The 18,316-nt window shown below is 41.5% G+C and overlaps 1 protein-coding gene across 1 annotated transcript in view; it reads left to right on the top strand.

Moving 5' to 3' along the window:
- LOC137267969 (uncharacterized) overlaps window positions 1-18,316 on the top strand; it is a 90,806-nt gene that overhangs the window by 36,772 nt on the left and 35,718 nt on the right. Inside the window, exon 2 of the mRNA XM_067802428.1 lies at window positions 2,243-2,581. Coding sequence (XP_067658529.1) covers window positions 2,417-2,581 — 165 coding nt within the window. The 5' untranslated portion in view covers window positions 2,243-2,416. The remainder of the gene's footprint in view (window positions 1-2,242; window positions 2,582-18,316) is intronic.

The raw sequence follows: 18,316 nt of genomic DNA, 5'->3' as shown, positions 1-18,316 counted from the left end.
GGGTCTTACATACTTATTAAGTTAAAAATCACAAGGGAAGGTTCGTGGTTCAACCCATGGTCTTGTAGTTTAAGTCGAAGATGTCCCGGATTTTCCATTGTCTTGCTATTATTTCATTGACAGTATTCTTTTTGCGATGCCCCGATTATGTCTATCAGCACCATCCCTGTGCTTGAGCGTTTCATCAACTTGATAAAGTGGGTTAGTTTTACTTATAATAATCGAATCGCAATAATCGAGCATATCGCGGCGGGGGACACCAGAAGTGGGCTTCACACACTTTATCTATGTGGGGAATAGAACCCGGGTCTTCCTCGCGAGGAGCGAACACTTTAACCACTAGACTACCTCACCACTCCCAAGTGGCTAAGAGACCAACATCTCTTGATGCTTTCCTCCTGGGGCGGTGGAGTAGCCTTGTGGTTAAGCCTTCGATTCTCGCACCGAACGCCCTTGTTCAGTCCCCACACGGACACAGTGTGTGAAGATAGTTCACCTCATGCTTTCCGTCAACGTCAAACTGACTCGCCGTAATGCAAGCGGTGTGAACCTAACTCGCTAACTCACCCTGTGTATTGAAATATTGAAATATTATATATTTCCTTTGCGTGATTAAGAAACAGTTTTATACGTCTAGGTCTTACCAGCTCCATGTATGCGTTTCTGTGTATTCTTCACAGTGCATTTGGCTCAAAAGCGGATCAATGAATTGCAATCTAACTCCGTTACTAATAGACATAAGATACTCAATGAAACTCTGATAACATTTTATACATCGGTCAAAAACCAGATTGTTTTCCAACAGACTTTATGTCCTAACAAAATAAGTTGTTTAACAAACAATCATTAACGTATTGACACAGTTTCGAGGGAGGAGTGCAGAGAAAGGGACAGCCAGGCGCTGGAGAGGCACGTGCACAAGTGCCGACAAAGTTATTGATTCATTGACCCCTGCAGTGCCGTGTCATCTCGTAAATTCTTAAATTCTGCAAAACCCTCACAGAGTTGGTCTGACTTTTTTTTTATTATGATCAGCCTTTCAGTGAGTATTACTCGTTTAATAGTTTTCGAGTTAGATTGCAGTTCATTGGTCCGCTTTTGAGCCAAGCGGACTGTGGTATTGGTATACCTGTATGGTGTTCTTAGCTTAGAGGATGCAAACCCAGTGTACTGAGTGTAGTCGTGCAGGTTGTACTTCCATAGCAAGGGCTAATACATAACAACATGCATGTGTTATATACACGTCATCCATCATTTGTGACAGTGTACATTCACTTGCTTCGTGGACAGACGCCAAGAAGCGTTGTCCGATGATGATGATGTCATTGGTGAATAGATCATGACTTTACGTGACTTCACAACATAAGTATTTGATTACGACCACCATCTAGCGTTACAGGCTGGATTTGGCAAACTCGTGATTGATGGTTTGAGTAATGGTATTCACACTATCACGACTGCCTCCATTACATGGCAGCTATCATGACCGGATGTTTCTCCTCGCACATGTCATCGTATCGCGTTTAGATCGGTGCTCATGATGTTGACTAGATTGTCTGGTCCAGATTCGATTATTTTCAAACCGCCGAAATATAGCTTGAATATTACTGAGGTCAGCAACAAACCCTATAGTTAACTGAGCATCTTGTTGTAGGTCCGGGGTTCGATCCCTGGCTGCATCACACCTTAACAAAAACGTTATTAGTTGGTACTTGTTGTTACCCTGTCTGGTTCTCTTCACTCGTGGGATAGAACGAGGACAGGTCGGCTCTGAGTCCGTTCAATTTATATACCGTGTGTGATTCGTGTATAATGTTTCACTTAGGCTTGATTTCCCGTTGGTTAAAACCGACTTCAGTCGAAACACCCACACGCACACGCACACGCACACGAACACGCACGCGCACGCGCGCACGCGCGCACACACACACACACACGCATAACAAAGGGTCATGATGAATACCATTATCCATGTTGACATATTAGCCGTATGGAAAGTACGGCGACGGGTGTTAGTGTCACAGTGGCAGGTCCATACTCGTAATATCAATCATCGGATGTTCTGGTCCGGATTTGATTGGTTATAGTTTACTGAAATATGTAGCTGGAATATTGCAGTAATATTGTTGAAAGCCAAAACAAACAAACATTTTATATGTTCATTTTCTCTCTAGTAGATATGACCATAAGATGTAACTCAGTAGATGTACATGGTGACAAGATTTGTTTCAACTTATTTCAGATTGATGGAATACTCATCCATGGTATGCACGGGTCAACATAATGCTAACGTATTGTGACGCTTTGCCATACTGAGAATACCGTGGAGATATCTCTTTGCTGGACATATAACACTGCTTATAAAGGACATGTGTGGCATCTGACAGGCAATTGCAAGGACTCTGAATAATCCGACATGGCGGCCACTGCCACCGAGGATGCTGCTGACCCGGTTCTGACGTCACTGCGCAACATTTTGCGCGGCCTGGAAGATGAAGAGAGAGACTCCAGTTACAGACGAAAGCAGCTGAGACTTGTGGCTGCTGCACGTCGGGATAGAATGTACTCAGCACCGGAACTGGTATGTAGCAGTCATAATCTTTGTTGGGGCAGCGATATAAGAATTTTTTCACATTCGGGATGCTCATGTAGCCGAGGGGACAGTAGTGGTTAAAGCATTCGCGTGTCACGTGGAAGACCCGGGTTCCATTCCCCACATGGGTACACTGTGTGAAGGCCATTTCTGCTGTCCTCCACTGTGATATGGCTGAATATTGCTAAAGAGACGTTATACTAAACTCACTCATTCACTCTTGGGGCCGAGTCTCAACCTTTTATTACTTTCATGACACGCGACTCAGAAATCCGTGTGAGTCTGGGATTTTAAGGATGTCAGGTTCCTGGCATGTATAAGTGAACTGTATCGCTTGAGACGTTTGGGAATCCGAATTCAACTGAGTGTTTTTCGTTTTTTTTATGGTCCCGCTATTCGACTTTATCATGCCCTGTGTGTCTCCATACATCATGATCAATCTGCCACTGTCGTCACACAGTTTCCAGAAAGGCTGAGCAATCGCTACCGGTCAAAGCGTTGGCTCGAAGTATGATGTGTCAAGCCCCCTTCTGTTGTTACCTTTGCCCTCATACTGATTGGATGTTGCTAAAGCCAATATTCACTAACCTGCAGTCCTTTACACAATCTCGTATTATTACAATGTTGTGTTCCTCGGTCAAATTTCCAGGGGCCCGTTTCACAAAGCTCTCGTAAGCCTAATATCTCGAAACTTTTCTCGTAACATTGGCACCTCCTATGTTTCAGTATAGGAGGTAGGAATCCTTCCGAGATCTAAAGCTTACGAGAGCTTTGTGAAACTGGCCCCTGGTGTGTCCCAGTATAATGTCATGTAGCCGAACGGATAGCCGAATGGTTTACGTGTTTCACGTCAAGTCCCTGAACTCGTGTTCTCGAAACGTTCGTAGCCGTAAGAATTTTTAACATTTGTCGTAGCCAGTGCGTTAAGAATGGGCTTAAGAAAATCGTACGGCTACGAACGTTTCGATAATAGCTGGTCTGGTTCTAGATATGTGAGAAACTGAATCTTGTGTCCATTGCTTCTATATTGCTGCCCGTTTCCGGTGTCCTTCGCCGTGGTGTTGCTAAAATATTGATAAAGTGGCGAAAACCTATACTCACTCATTCACCTTAAATTGCTGGAATATTGCTAAGCTGTGTAAATCACTAATTTGTACTACAGGTATGTAATTACTGAACAAAAAAACTATTGGTGTTTGAGTTTGTGAGTTTAGCTTTAAGACTTTCTTCTGATTCCATTTTGTTTAAAATGTATTTTTACAAATATATCATTTGCTGTGAGCGGGATATGGCTTACATAATGACAATACGCCTAAACAATTCTCACCAATCCACCGTTGACCATTTACAGATTTCTTTGAGCATATTTGTTGTCTTGGGACCAATTTATTCTGTAAAGAGGCCATAGGCCAATAATACATGACATAACACCCTCCATGCATTAAGCTTAGGCTTTCCAAGGTGATTTTATAGAGATGACTTTAAATGGATGGAATCCAAGTTTACATGATACATCTTTGTCAGTAGATTTCAGCAAATGTGTGAAGTTAGCAGTTGCTCGGTAGTCTGTAAAGCGAGATGATAGATATGTTCTTCATAGATAAGAGAATTGTTCCCATTTCAGAAGTACATGGTGTATATTTTCCACGGTCTTTATATTTTTCTTTATTAAAAGAGTAATCACAGTTTGTTCTTCGGACTGCATTGTTGTGTCTTCCATTTTCAGCTTAAATGAGTTTGATAACTGACCTCAGCATTGCGATAAAGTTTAAAGTTCAACATGAGAATGTAACCGTTTGTCTGTATGTTAACCTCTCTTGTCTAAAGACACTTCAAATGAACGCCACACAGCAACAACGTGTCATTTGCTGAATTCAGCGTTGACAGCTTTGTCAATAGAACTTGAGATATCAAACCGCTTTTTGTGACACATGTTCTTGAGACTGAAGTTTTCATTGCTATGTGCACTTAAGGCTGTGCGTATAAATTGTACCCAAGCGCTTCAGACAGTCATGCTTGCTCACAGTAATGCTGCAGACTTACTTACAGTATCACGCCAACGTTCCATACATTTGATTTGTTCATAAAAGAGAGCACCTACACCAGATTTCCTGCATAGTGTTATACTATCAGACATCCCTTTGATCCTCAGTCACAGCTCTAAACAAGCACTTGCTTATATCAATATCAGTGTGTAGATATTTGTTTTAACAGCCACACAGACATGGGTTATGGGTAATAAAGCTCTCCGCGCCATACTGACGAGCCGTCAAGAATATCACACAACTGTTGACTCGAGGTTTGTGGACCTCGGAATCAAAGCAGTCAGATAATGTTTGTATATATAATTATATAGGTATAAATTACATTCTGTCCCGTATGTATTTCAGCTTTGTCAAAAACATATTGAAGTGTCTGTTATCCCATTATGGATCTGCTAGTCACGGGTGGCTCGCGCTGGGATCTCGTGTTTTGTTGTCGCGTGGACATGAAACCGTTTCGTTCGTTGTTTAGACCGTTTCGTGCTGTCATTGATAGAGATATTGAAATATCTCGGGCAGGCATTCAACTAAATAGGTACCACACATTTCGTCGTGACTTTGAGTATATATTTGTTTGGCTATTTTTACACCGCTTTTAGCATTATGCGAGCAATACCACGGCGTGGGACACCAAGAAATGTGTTTCACACATTCAACCCATGTGAGCAATCGAATCGGGGTCTTCGTCGTGACGAACTACTGAGCTACGCCACCTCCCCTTGAGTATATACATTTCAGCACCTTTGTTTAGAACTTTGATATTTTGAATTTACGGTTGTAAATGCTTCACCTGTTCGTACTCTTTATCCATTGAGTCCAGGAGTTCGAATTTTTTTAAAGCCACTTGCCACGGGACAAGTGACGTCAAGAATGTTAGTTTGCGTGACTATTTCTCCACTTGCCCTGATTGTATGACATGATTATGATGATGAAATTATGAAAGAATTAATCATGACATTTGGTGTTAATGTTTACTGGACTATCTATCGAAAAATGATAAATGACCAAGAAATATAGCTCTTCTGTATTTTCAGTGTGAAATATCATACATACATTTCAGTAGATATGAAGTGAAATCCAAGTTTATTTACAGTTTGATACCGTAAGCGGAAATTATCTAGGAGCCCACGGACAAGAAGGATAGCATTATTTGATTGCGCGAAATGAAAACGATTTTGTCACAGGCGTCGGGCGATGGCATTTCGTAACTCAAGTTGAGTGTTGGGTTGTGTGGAACCCCGGATAACTGGAAGTATTTACATTGAAAATCCCCGTATGTCAGTATTGCCCTGTGGTCAAAGACACCGCAGTTCCTGAATTTGAATCCTAGTTCTCCCTAGCTTAGTGTCCACCTATGTTCAACACGGACGTTAAGTCCTGCATGATACCGACACTCCCATTACCACATTTGTCGGAGCTCCTTTAACAAGTGCTTCAGAACACCGAGCATACATAGCGCATTACCTGTACGTCGATCAGCATTGTTGAGGGAAAATGGAATATGTTGCGTGAAGGTACGACATTTTCTATTGTGAGAAGTCAACGACTTGTATGATTATGTTGTATTGATGACGCTCTCTGTAGAAAATAGAAAGAAAACATTTTACATATTTGACGAGGTCAAGGTTTTGCTGTGATATAATTTGATGATACACCGCCTCAGTTTAAATGCTTTGGTTATTAGTTCTCTTAAATGTATATTCACGTACTGGATAGTTACGTCAATATGCTGTCTCCCCTTCTGGTGCAGTGGACTTGCCCGTCGTGTCGTTGAATGTCGGCGGTGTCAAACATTGCCATGTGCTGCTTGACATTGTTTGTTAGTCACTAGAATGGTCATTTTCACAAACACGGCGGCTGGCTGACAGTTGTTAGCCCTCCGTCGGATAGGTTGATGCCAGATGAGGCGTTGTTACTGTCACCGACAGGACGCTATTGTGGATTTTATAGGTTAATCACGGATTTGTTGTCATCCCAAGTCGTTATCTGATCAGCTGTTGTGTGTCTAACTTCACATTGGATAGAACCAGTTCCTGGATAATTTGATCAGCCAGGTAAGGCATGAATGCAAGATTTTACTGCAATTAGACGAAACATGAAGGGGGATATACAGTATAGTGGTAGTGATGAGGGGGCTGGGGGATGTAACCCGAATGATGAAGGGGGTTATACAGTATAGTGGTATTGATGAGGAGGCTGGGGGATGTAACCCTAGTGATGAAGGGGTTTATACAGTATAGCGGTAGTGATGAGGGGGCTGAGGGGATGTAACCCTAGTGATGAAGGGGGCTATACAGTATATCGGTATTGATGAGGGGGCTGGGGGATGTAACCCTAGTGATAAAGGGGGTTATACACTATAGCAGTAGTGATGACGGGGCTGGGGGATGTAACCCGAGTGATGAAGGGGGTTATACAGTATAGCGGTAGTGGTGAGGTGGCTGAGGGGATGTAACCCAAGTGATGCTGATGATTGTGTGATACATCCTATTGGTAGCTATGTTTAACCAATTTCTGTGTATAGGTTTCTAGATATCCCAGGTTTTGTTATGCTAGTAATCAGGAGACACAGAGTGAATGAAGAAGTTACGTGTTACGCCGCACACAGCAATTTCCAGCTCTATGACGGCGGTCTGTAAATAATCGAGTCTGGGCCAGACAATCCAGTGCACAACAGCATGAACATCGATCTGCGCATCTGGACACACAATGAGTCTGTGAGAAACTCCCCATGAGCCAGTGCACCAATATTCCTTTGAGTTTTGTTTAACGACCTCGAACAAAACTCACTCATATCAATTCATATTATTGTATGTTGTTTCAAAGGCTACGCAAACATATACGATCTATGTTCACTTGACTCAAAACAAAGGTCAGATAGTGTTACTGATCCCTCAGTAGTGGTGAGCTTTGTAATTCAGAGGCATATGTGTGGCTTGCTGTTGGTCAGGTACGTAGACGGCGTGTCCTTTGATGTCTGTATATTGAACAGGTATATAGAATCACATTTTACTGTACAGCCCAGAAAAGTCAAGCGTTCGGTATCATTGGCGTGTGGTACAGAGTGTTAAGTATCAAGTCGCATGGAAGAATAGACGTTTGTGGGCTGTCACATGTAAACCATGGTATGTGCATGTGAGGAAACTCGCCGTCACAGCTGTGTCTGTAAGTAACGTATTCTTTAGTGACTGAGTGAGTTTTTTTCACGCCGCTTTTAGCAATATTATTTCAATATCGGTGGGAAATAACCCCGGAAATAAGCTTCACACACGGGTTTTCTGCGTTACTAGCGAACGCTTTAACTACCTGGATGCCCCACCTCCCACCGTATTAATGCTTTGAATTCTAGTGTAGTCTAGTGTTTATTGTGCTACCTTTTCGATTCCCCAATAAGTGTATCACACGATGTGCTTCATATCAAAGTGCTCACTTTAACCATTTCACTTTATATCTCCTGTAAATATCTAACTGTTATTGTTGAAAACAGGGAATTATTTGAGTTGATTTCCCGACAAACTATGAGATTTTGCATCAGCTCTTGCTATAACGGGGTCTTTGCCTCCCTCCCTCTGCAAGCTGCCAGCGTTCTGTTGTTTATTTTGTTGACAGCTACATAGACAGATTCTTTCATACAAATGCATAAAATCGGTGATTTACAATGTGATTATGTTGTCTGACAAAACATCCACTTGCAGAGTTTGACATCGATAGGATCATTGGATGAAGACTTATTTACAAAAAAAAACACACACACCCCAAAAAAACAACCCCAACCCCCCCCCCCCCCAAAAAAAAAAAAAAAAACAAAAAACAACAAAAAAACAAAACAAAGCAAAACAAAAAAACCCCCAAAACGCGGGTCCACATGCATTTCATACCAAACTATAGTTCGAGTGGATTACATCTGTAAGCATGTCGCTTAACTGGACTAGCTTCACCGACATCCACATCATGCTCTGTCATATCAATACGTGATGGTGTGTCAGGAAATAACTGTTCAAACTCATGAATTAAGTCTATCAGCTCTTCTTTTTGACTTTCAGCCATATGTTGCAACTTATCATTCAAATTGTCCAGTATTTCTGAATTGTTTAGTTTTGTCTTAGGCACTTCTGTCCCTTCGAAAGGTATTTCCTGACTCTTTGTACTGTTGCAGTTATCTGCTTTAACATTTACCATGCACACTGGTATGCTATCCTGCTCTCTTTCATTTACATCATGTTAATGTGACAGTATCTTTTAGATTTTCTCCTGTCTCGAGTACTTATGACATTTTTGTGGCCATTTTGTCTTGCAAACAAACTGAGTACGTATTTCAGTTTTGATTCGGGACAAAATTCACCATTCCTTACACATGGTGATTTTTCAGCTGTCACATGGACAAGTCTATAAGTACCAAATAACTCTTCACAAGTGGGATAAACACCCATATCAAACACACCAGCACCCACTATTACATTATCTTAAAACAGAGCGCCAATACCACTGAGATTCAAATCCCGATGCCGTTAAGTCGATCAACTATGTGACAGAGACGTTATCGGGAACTTTCCTTGTTAGTCCCTCCCACCTCCCCAACACACACTCTCTCAAAAGCCCCATACCACCCAGGGTGCAGTGTGTTTACCTACCTATTGTATACAATATGATAAAAGTAAAATGGTCCGCACTGTCAACAGTGTTGTGTTGACCAATAGGCGGATCTCTGATATAAGTTATAATGGCCACTTTATACCGGGAATTTGAAGTAGAAGGCTTACCGTTGTGAGCCTCTCCTTGCTGCTTTATTCGCTTTAGTCGAGGTGCCTTGCAGTAGCTGAGTGTTGTTTTGTTGGCTCGCGTTGATTAAATCCTACGGTTGTAGTCTGCTGTGAATTAGGCACGTAAAATATTGTTACTGTGTTTTTAAAACGAATTTCAGTAATACAAACATGATATGACCCATAAACAGGTTCGGGTTATATTGTTCGTCAGCAACCCATGCATTAGAGGGATGGGTGGTAAGGCTCGCTGACTTGATTGAAACACGTTGAGTGATGCTCATGCTGTCGACAACTGGGTTGTCTGGTCCTTACTTGATTATTTACAGACCGTCGCATTATAGCTGCAATATTGCTGAGTGCGACGGTAAACAAAAAATGAACAAACAAAAGTTCGTATCATAATCCGAAGGTATTCAATAACCTGGTATACCAGCTTACAGTCAAACATGGTATTACTGGAATGTTGCTTGCAGCGTATATGGTCATGACAGCAGCGGTTGGAGTTCATTTTGTTAACGGAATGTACCTTGATACTTAATGAATGATTGCAAACATTGGACAAGGTGTCACGCTAAGCCTAAAAAAACAAAACTGAACAAAAACAACGCCAACAACAACGAAAACGCACACACACACACACACACACACACACACACACACACAAATAAACAAACAAATATAAAAATGAAATATAAACAAAATTCCTTTTTTTAGCACAATAAGGATACTTCTTCCTCATCTTTCGTGGTAATCTCCAGAATAACTGACGTTGATCGTGATCTTAGGCCTGGCTATTCGGAGACAAATTCCCACATCTGGCAACAAAACATTGCTTAACTTGGAGATCCCATAAGAGCTTCACGGTACACATACTTTGTAATTCGTACTTGTGACATAGATCAGCACTATCTACCCATCTAAGAGGATTTGTCGTTTTCACGTGCCAACTTTGAAAGACACGTAACTGAAACTTGTCACTGTTCAGTGAGTTAAGATATTTGAATGGTCGATAAATGCGACCTACTGCAGAATTCCGGTTATAACAGTACCTTGTTCAAAGTTAGTGTTTGTTCCTTATAAACTTAGGGTTGAAAGAGTGAGCACCAACCCGTCCGGTGTTACACATCAGCCATTCACGCATTGTTTTCAACTGTTCCTTATCAGCAGGCTAGTACAACAGTAAAATATATGGGTATTTGTCTTTGATGTCAGTGAAATACTGAAGGTTTTCATGAATGTCATCATGTCATGATTTTTTGTAATTGGCGTATGCGTCTCCGAGGAATATCACGACTGCACAACAACTGATTAACCATTATTCCTCTGCACTCACAGGCTGTGTAGATTTAGCTAAAGATTTCCTCTGGCCTCCTTTTGGATTTTATTTATTTTTTGTACATATATTCTATATTTTGATATGATTACTCATTTGCCGGCCCTAGAGTGAACAGATATGGTTATACATTTGGAAAACACGAGTTCCTTACTGTGTTCCAGATAAAAAGATAGACGAATTATGACATTTCTTCAACTTTGATATATACTCAACCACATCTTGCATGTTTGGTCTGTTTGTGGCAACGGAATGTCATCAGTTATTGTGCGACTAAATCCACGCCCGTGCAACAGATTGAAAATATACTGAAGGATCGAATACAGTCTGAACGTATTTGACAACAGACATTGTCATCAATAGCGTGATTCCGATTGCAGTCATTTTCAGCACCTCCCTAACACAATGCTGGCTTGAAGCCACTCAGGACGCCTCAACCTAAGGCTTCTGTGTCACGTTCGGAACGTTGTCCAACAAATGCTGCAACTCGGAGGAACCGCTTTGTAAGTTTGTTTTCTCACAAATGTCGCGCTAAAAATTGCTCCGAGTTTAGATGTCGCGGACGAGAAAACACACGTGTTTAAACAGCCATCAGAAGCGACTGGCATCAAAGTGTTGTGGCAGTGTTCAGCTCCTTGACGAATCGACCTTGATCATATTTCTTTAGATGTACTGAGCCAAATTCTCTTTTTTCATAAAACTGTTCTTCATTAGGTTAATTTTTTAATGACTTAATTGGGTTTCTGTTGGGATACTGCTATATTGACAGTTTGGGCTGGTTCGAGCCCAGACGTATTATGTCTTAACTTTTTAGGTAAACTTTGCATTTAACGTTCAGTGCAGTGGAGTAGCTAAGTGGATATAAAACCTTCGCTCGTCACGCCGAATGCCTTGGTTCTGTTCCGAACATGGGTAGAATGTGTGAAGCCCACTTCTGATATTGCTGGAACCCGTGAAGATTTGTGTTAGAATTTGTCTTCAGTAACCTATGCTTGCCGTAAGAGGCGACCAGGTGATCAGGCTCGCTCATTTGTTTGACACATGTCACCGCATCCCAATTGTTTAGGTCGATGCTTAGGTTTTTGATCTGGTCCAAACTCGATTATTTGCATATCGCCGCTACATAGCTGGAATATTGCTGAGTGCAATATTGCAGGAATATTTGCTGAAAGCTGCGTCAGACCATACTCGCTCACTGATGAGACAAGCGGCTTTATGTGTCTGCGACGTTCAACTATCTATCCGAAAGTCTCTCTATAAGATTATATTTCCACTTCAACACCTAGCCCTGTTATGTTTTCCTATTTTGATGTACCTGCCGACCTCACATTGACGATGAAGAACCCCACAACCTCCCGATTCCATGCTACTGTTAAAACAAAAATTACCTCCGTCTTCATACCTTCTTTGACGTAAGCCTAGCAACATTTAAATCTCTCAAACTTCATTTTAAAACCAAACAAATATTAAAACCGTTTAAAAGTCAAACACATTCCTGTGAAATGTAAGCTTTCTTCGTTTTATCTGAAAAGTTTACTTATGGCTTAAGATCGCAAGACATAATATCAACAATAGAGTTATTGTACAGAGAGATGAGGGCATTGACTGAATATTATTTACCTGGTATTACCTGTATGTATTCGTGCGGCTTCTACTTGCTAGTTGAAGCGGTCTCTCAACAAAGGATCTTGGTTAAGCGTGTTAAGGCTCGATCAGCGATCGTGGTTATGGAAAAAGGATTTAACTTCCAGGATATGAATCCCGATTGTCCTATACATGGCAAGATTTAGCGACAGGATAAGTCGCGCGACATGCTCTTGGTTAGCAGTACGTGTGGCAGGTGCCCCTCTAATACCCGACAGTGCCTCCCCTCCGACTCCACACCACCATGTTTCCTCTTCCATCGTCTGCAACAGAATCTTGCCCCGGTTAAAATACTTCACCGCTGAATAACGGGAACGGGTGTCCAAGTTCGCTGAATACATGTGACACGTGCAGGCATCTCCACCATTCCTACATGTACTTTGCGACTGACCCGTAGACCCGTGAAGATCCGGGTTAGATTCGATCTTCAGCAGCCAATGACTGTCGTAAGAAGGTACTAAAGGAATCGGGCGTCAGGCCCACTGAGTTGGTATGTGCATGGCATGCGTAGATAGATGTCTGGTCCAAACTAGATTATTTACATACCTCCGCCATATAGCTGAAATATTGCGTGGGTGTGGCGTAAAACTAAACTCACTCGTTTACCTCCTTTTTGCAACCCAGGCAAAGCTGAAAGCCCTCAGACCCACCCTAGTCGCACTCAGTCACACCCCTGCTGGCACTTCGTTACACCCAGGTGCAAATTGAAAGTAATAACCATTTCCAATAGGCTGACTCTTCAAGAAAAGAAGACTGCAGCTTGGCATTCGTCACCAGTCACAGAAAAGAGTAGCACGATCCCCAGTTCAATACACCGTCTTCAATATACAATAAGAGAGAACTGCGGAGTCACAGGTACACACGCTGGTGTTAATGACATTATCAGCGTGAAGAGTCCCTGACACGAGTTCGCCAGCTTAAAGGATAAGGATTCATTATTTGTAGGTAGAGGTAGATAATAAGAGATCATTTAACGTACGCTTTGTTACCACCCGAGCACACACGATATCGGGTAGCTTACTGGGTGTACTGGTTTCTGGTGCTGGTTTAGTAATGTTGATTTTGAAATATATACTTCCTGTCGATTTGAGGAGAATGTGGCGTTTAGTGCCATTAAGTGCAATATGGATGTCACAAACCTTTCATATCCACCGGGGCCTCCTTTCACAAACCATTAAGGTGATAGTAAGTCACTGAGGTAACCTTAGTGCACTGGGAGATAATGTCAATCTTAGTGAAGGTTGCTTCGTGAAAGGGCCTGCTCTGTCGCACTGAAACCAGGTCTCAGTCATGCATGGTCTCCACAAAGGTCTATACTTTTAACGCTTACCAAAGACTTGATTTCAGGAACATATGTGGAGTAAAGATATTTCTTGTACTGACTTCAGGTTTGTCATTGACTAAAATATACTGTTGGTGCCACTTGTAGGTTTAACACTGAATGGACTATTACTTGCACAACTTGTTGGTTAATCATTGAGTTAAATGTAGGAATAATGCCATCCTGTTGCTTATATAGGTGATTGAGAAAGTAACAGTACAACTTGTACTTGTCGTAAGAGGCGACTAAAGGGATCGGGTGGTCAGGCTCGCTGACTTGGTTCCCAGTTGCGCAGATCGATGCTCATATTGTTGATTACTGGATTGTCTCATCCAGACTCGATTATTTATAGACCGCCACCATATAGCTGGAATATTGCTGAGTGCAGCGTAAAACTAAACTCACTCACTCACTCACTCACTCACTCACTCACTCACTCACAACTTGTACTTGTGATTGAGAAATATTGAATGGGGTCTTTTAAACCGTTCAAAGGGAATTAAGGGATAGTTGCATTGGGGATAAGGGCAATAATGGCGCACAAAGGAACGAGTCTTCAAGTCACGGAAAGAGGAGAGTAGTTACGAATGTAGCCCGCCCAGACAATATCATTCGTTGCCGAATTAATCGATTCTCTTGGTCGATCAGAATAACAATGTGATAAAAATGTTTCTCATATTTATCAAGAATACTTACATATGAAGCATGACTCCGAACTCCTCTCTTTTGCACAACGTCGCCCATAACATCATAACCACCACGATTTCAGCTGTCCCCAATCTCCCTGTTTACGGTATTTCATGTTCATATGTTTAAATGGAGTTAATCGTTTTCATTAAAATTGTATGTGTTGAGAGACTTTACTTTAGTCGAATCTTAGTTAACGTCAAACGTCTTCGGGCTTTCCTTCCACATGAAGCGGAAGCTCGTTACCATTTCAGTTTAAATGGACTCAACTGTGTTAATTAAAACTGTATATATAGAGTTAATTAACTTTCGTCCAATGTCAGCGTCAAACGTTCTCGGATTTTCCTTCCACGTGAAGAAGCCCCGTTTTATAGCTCACTCTCATATGATATTGGTTTACCTCATTCAAAGGCAAATGTGAATGTTTCGTTATTACTTTAATCAGTACCCGCATAAGGTTAAAGGTCCGGTTTAATAATCAACCCCTCGCAACCTGACCTCGTTTGTCCTGCAGGTGTGTTTGAACCAAATTAACTCAATTGAGCCACAGCAACACTTCACGACACCAGCAGCCTTTGTGAAGCAAAACCTAACCTTAACAATAGTTAAACCATATCACTGTGACCACCTCCGGTAATCCCGTCCAGGACTTGTTACAGCCATTGATACACCGTTGTAGAGTCCTTGATTACTAGCAGGGGTTACCTCATAGACAATTGTCTACATTTGTGACGCTTCAAGGCACCGCGAATAAGCCTTTAGTTCCCCCTTGAACCAGCCCGATGGATTAATATCCAGTTACCGTATGTACCTAATTTATTTGCCATCGTTTATTGTGATCAGAGTTGGTGAAACTGATTTACACTTCTTAACAAAATAGTGCAGGTGGTTTGTACACATTTAATCTCTCTAGGAATTAAACCCGGTCTTCGGCGTTGCGATCACATATTTTAACATTTCGATTCCCTAATACACAGATACAGCCAGAACTAATGGAAGAATGTTATAACTCCAGTCTGATGTATGAGTACACGTCTTAAATATGCCGAAACAATATTTCACTCACCTCATGAATTCATCATCAGCTTAATGTCAGTACCAGTTTTAGATTGGCCTATTTAACGTTAATACTCAACATGAATTGTTCGACCTTACTCACGTGTATAGTCTCTTTGCCCTGAAATAATTTAGTTATGAGTCAAATGTGACTGATAACTGCACTTAATGATAAGTCTATGGATTCCGTATTAATTAATTCTTTACAATGTCAACCTTTTTGCCAAGTATTACGGTAATCTTACGGTCAGAACAGACCTAACTTGAATAAGACATTACCTGACGTGATCAAAACGTTTAAGCAGCTTAACTTTTGCAAGGGCGGTAACTCCTTGATTACCTGGATATTCCTCATCATGATTATTCAGAATGTGACCGAGTTCGGATTAATCAGATGTGGGAAATAGTTCGATATCACAGCCAAATATGGATCTTTTCCTGGAAATGTGGTCAATGTTTTAACATTGACAAGATGGATTCTTACACTCCTCAAACAGGTATGACCTGCTGCATGTAATATTTGGAAAGGAATGCTGATGTGTTGACGTTGAATTTCTTTGGCAGAGCAGGCGCTTGTCGGATATTCACCCTATACATATGTAACTGATTGAACGGTAATTAATCTTCTTATTCTCGCTATTAACAGATGTAAAAGGTTTATGTGTATCTCCGTTTCCCAAAACTCCTAAGTTATATCGATAAGAGAAGCAATCTTTGCTTTTGTACTTGTTTTAAACATAATATTCTGACAATGATGTCAGCATTGAATATTTGGGTTGGCCATGGCGACTTACTCGTCCGTTTAATGCTATACAGAGGTGGGACGGTGATAGAGTTTATCGAACAGTTTTAACATTGAGGACTCAATGTGATTTGTATTTCCAAGCAGTTTCTACCTCGAGTTCATGTTATTCTTCACTCAAAGTTAATGAAGTAATATGTTTGTTATCCATACAGCGATGTTAACAGACACACTTCATGCGGAATCCGTATGTGTTTAGATTCTCGATCAGGGCCGGTAGTTTTTTTGGGCTACGGCCCAGAACACGAATATCAAACAATTTCGTTACATATTTGGCATTCTGGTTTATTTGGCATATTTTGCTGAAACCGGTGTCAAGTTCAGTATACACTAGCGTGGTAGAGAGAGTAAATGTTTGACAGATGTCATTGCAGAAATTATCAGTAATGGTTTTACTGACACTCCTAAGGGGTTGTCATATAGCCGTGATTGCAGAGATGCCCATGTATTGTAAAGGGGTGGGTGTCGCCGTAGAATAAATCAACACATACTGGCCCCATTAATGTGTGGAATGAAAATCTCAAACTACCCACTCCTCAAGATGTTTATGGCGTATTTGTAATAGGAGTGAGTAGACTCTGACGCCGCTCTAGGCAACACTTCAGACATATCACTAAAATACCAGAAATCTCTTTATATATTGTATCCATGTGAGGATTTGAACTCATACGTTCAGCGGAACAGTGAACTCTTTGATCAACAGGTTACCGCAATATCCCCATTGTAAATATATGACGATTATTTATCCGAAGTTGTGGTATATCATTACTCCAGTATGTACTTTCACCACTTCTCTACTCTAGGGGTGGTGGAGTAACCTAGTGGTTAAAACGTTCCGTCGTCACGCCTAAAACACGGGTTCCATTCCCCATATGGGTACAAAGTATGACGTCTGTGTCTGTGCCCTCGCCGTGATATTGCTGGAATATTGCTATAAGCGGTGTAAAACTAAAACTTACTCACTCACTAATGTAGAACAAGTAAAGAAAAGCGTATATAACTTACCTAGTATGTCATTATGCGATTCCAAATTGTTCTTTTCAGATAAATCTTTTCGCGTGATGCTACCAATAAATGAAATTGACCTCCATGCCTCACGTGTCCTTCGCGTGTAACCTTCGACTTGCACATGTATCCTTTGACAATGTCATCAACGTCGCTAGTAACGTGGCCAGTGTTAGACTCACCTGCCTTGCTAAATATATTGGTTGACGTCTAACGGTAATCTGCCTTTAATCTAAGACAATCCAGAATACTGGGCAGAGTTTAAACGTTAGATAAGCTACAGACCGGTGAATAGTTAACATGCGTTCGCGTATTAGCATTGACCTGTGACCACGACCAGTTCGGCATGCGATGGTCACATACTCGCTAACGTGAGTCGAGACGATATTGGCGATCGCATTACTGCTTGCGATTACTTCTGGGCACATCGTATACTCTATTTTGGGTGACAGTCGGTTTCAGCTTGAAACGTAAACAATTCTATCACTGTATTCACATCCAGACCCTCAGATAGAAAACCTCATAAAAACTAAAGCAAAACAACGCTGTACTGTGTACACACTCACATACGGCGGTGACGTTGTTCACGAGGCGAAGTGTTCGCCTGTCGTGCCGAAGGTTATCGTTCATTTCCCCACTTCCAGTGAAGCTGGTTTACAGAGTCGCGCTAATGGTTAAAGCTTTCGCTCCATACACGAAGCCGATACTTGGTGTTCCCCGCCATGATGTTGCTGAAGGTGGTGTAAAACCGCATTAGTTCATTTTTGGTATCCCGGTCCTGATGCGAGGCGTAAACCCTACACTCACAATGTGGAGGTTCGATTCCCAGACATGGGTACAATCTATGAAGCCCACTTTTGTTTTCCCCGCATTGAAATTTGCTGAAATATTGCCAAAAGCGGCGTGAAACCAATTCACTCACTCATTGTGGAGGCCAGCAGTCACCATTGTAGTGTTTTAAAGTCGTGATTATTCATTTTCAGGAATGTCTTTATTAATAACACAGATTTATCTTTAACTGAACACGCAGAAGTGACACCCATATTTTATTGCTATGATTTTTTCCTATA

Source organism: Haliotis asinina, chromosome 16 (assembly GCF_037392515.1).
Source record: "Haliotis asinina isolate JCU_RB_2024 chromosome 16, JCU_Hal_asi_v2, whole genome shotgun sequence".
Taxonomy (NCBI): Eukaryota; Metazoa; Mollusca; class Gastropoda; order Lepetellida; family Haliotidae; genus Haliotis; species Haliotis asinina.
The sequence above is the reverse complement of the archived record's forward strand: the minus strand, read 5'-3'. Positions and strand labels throughout refer to the sequence as shown.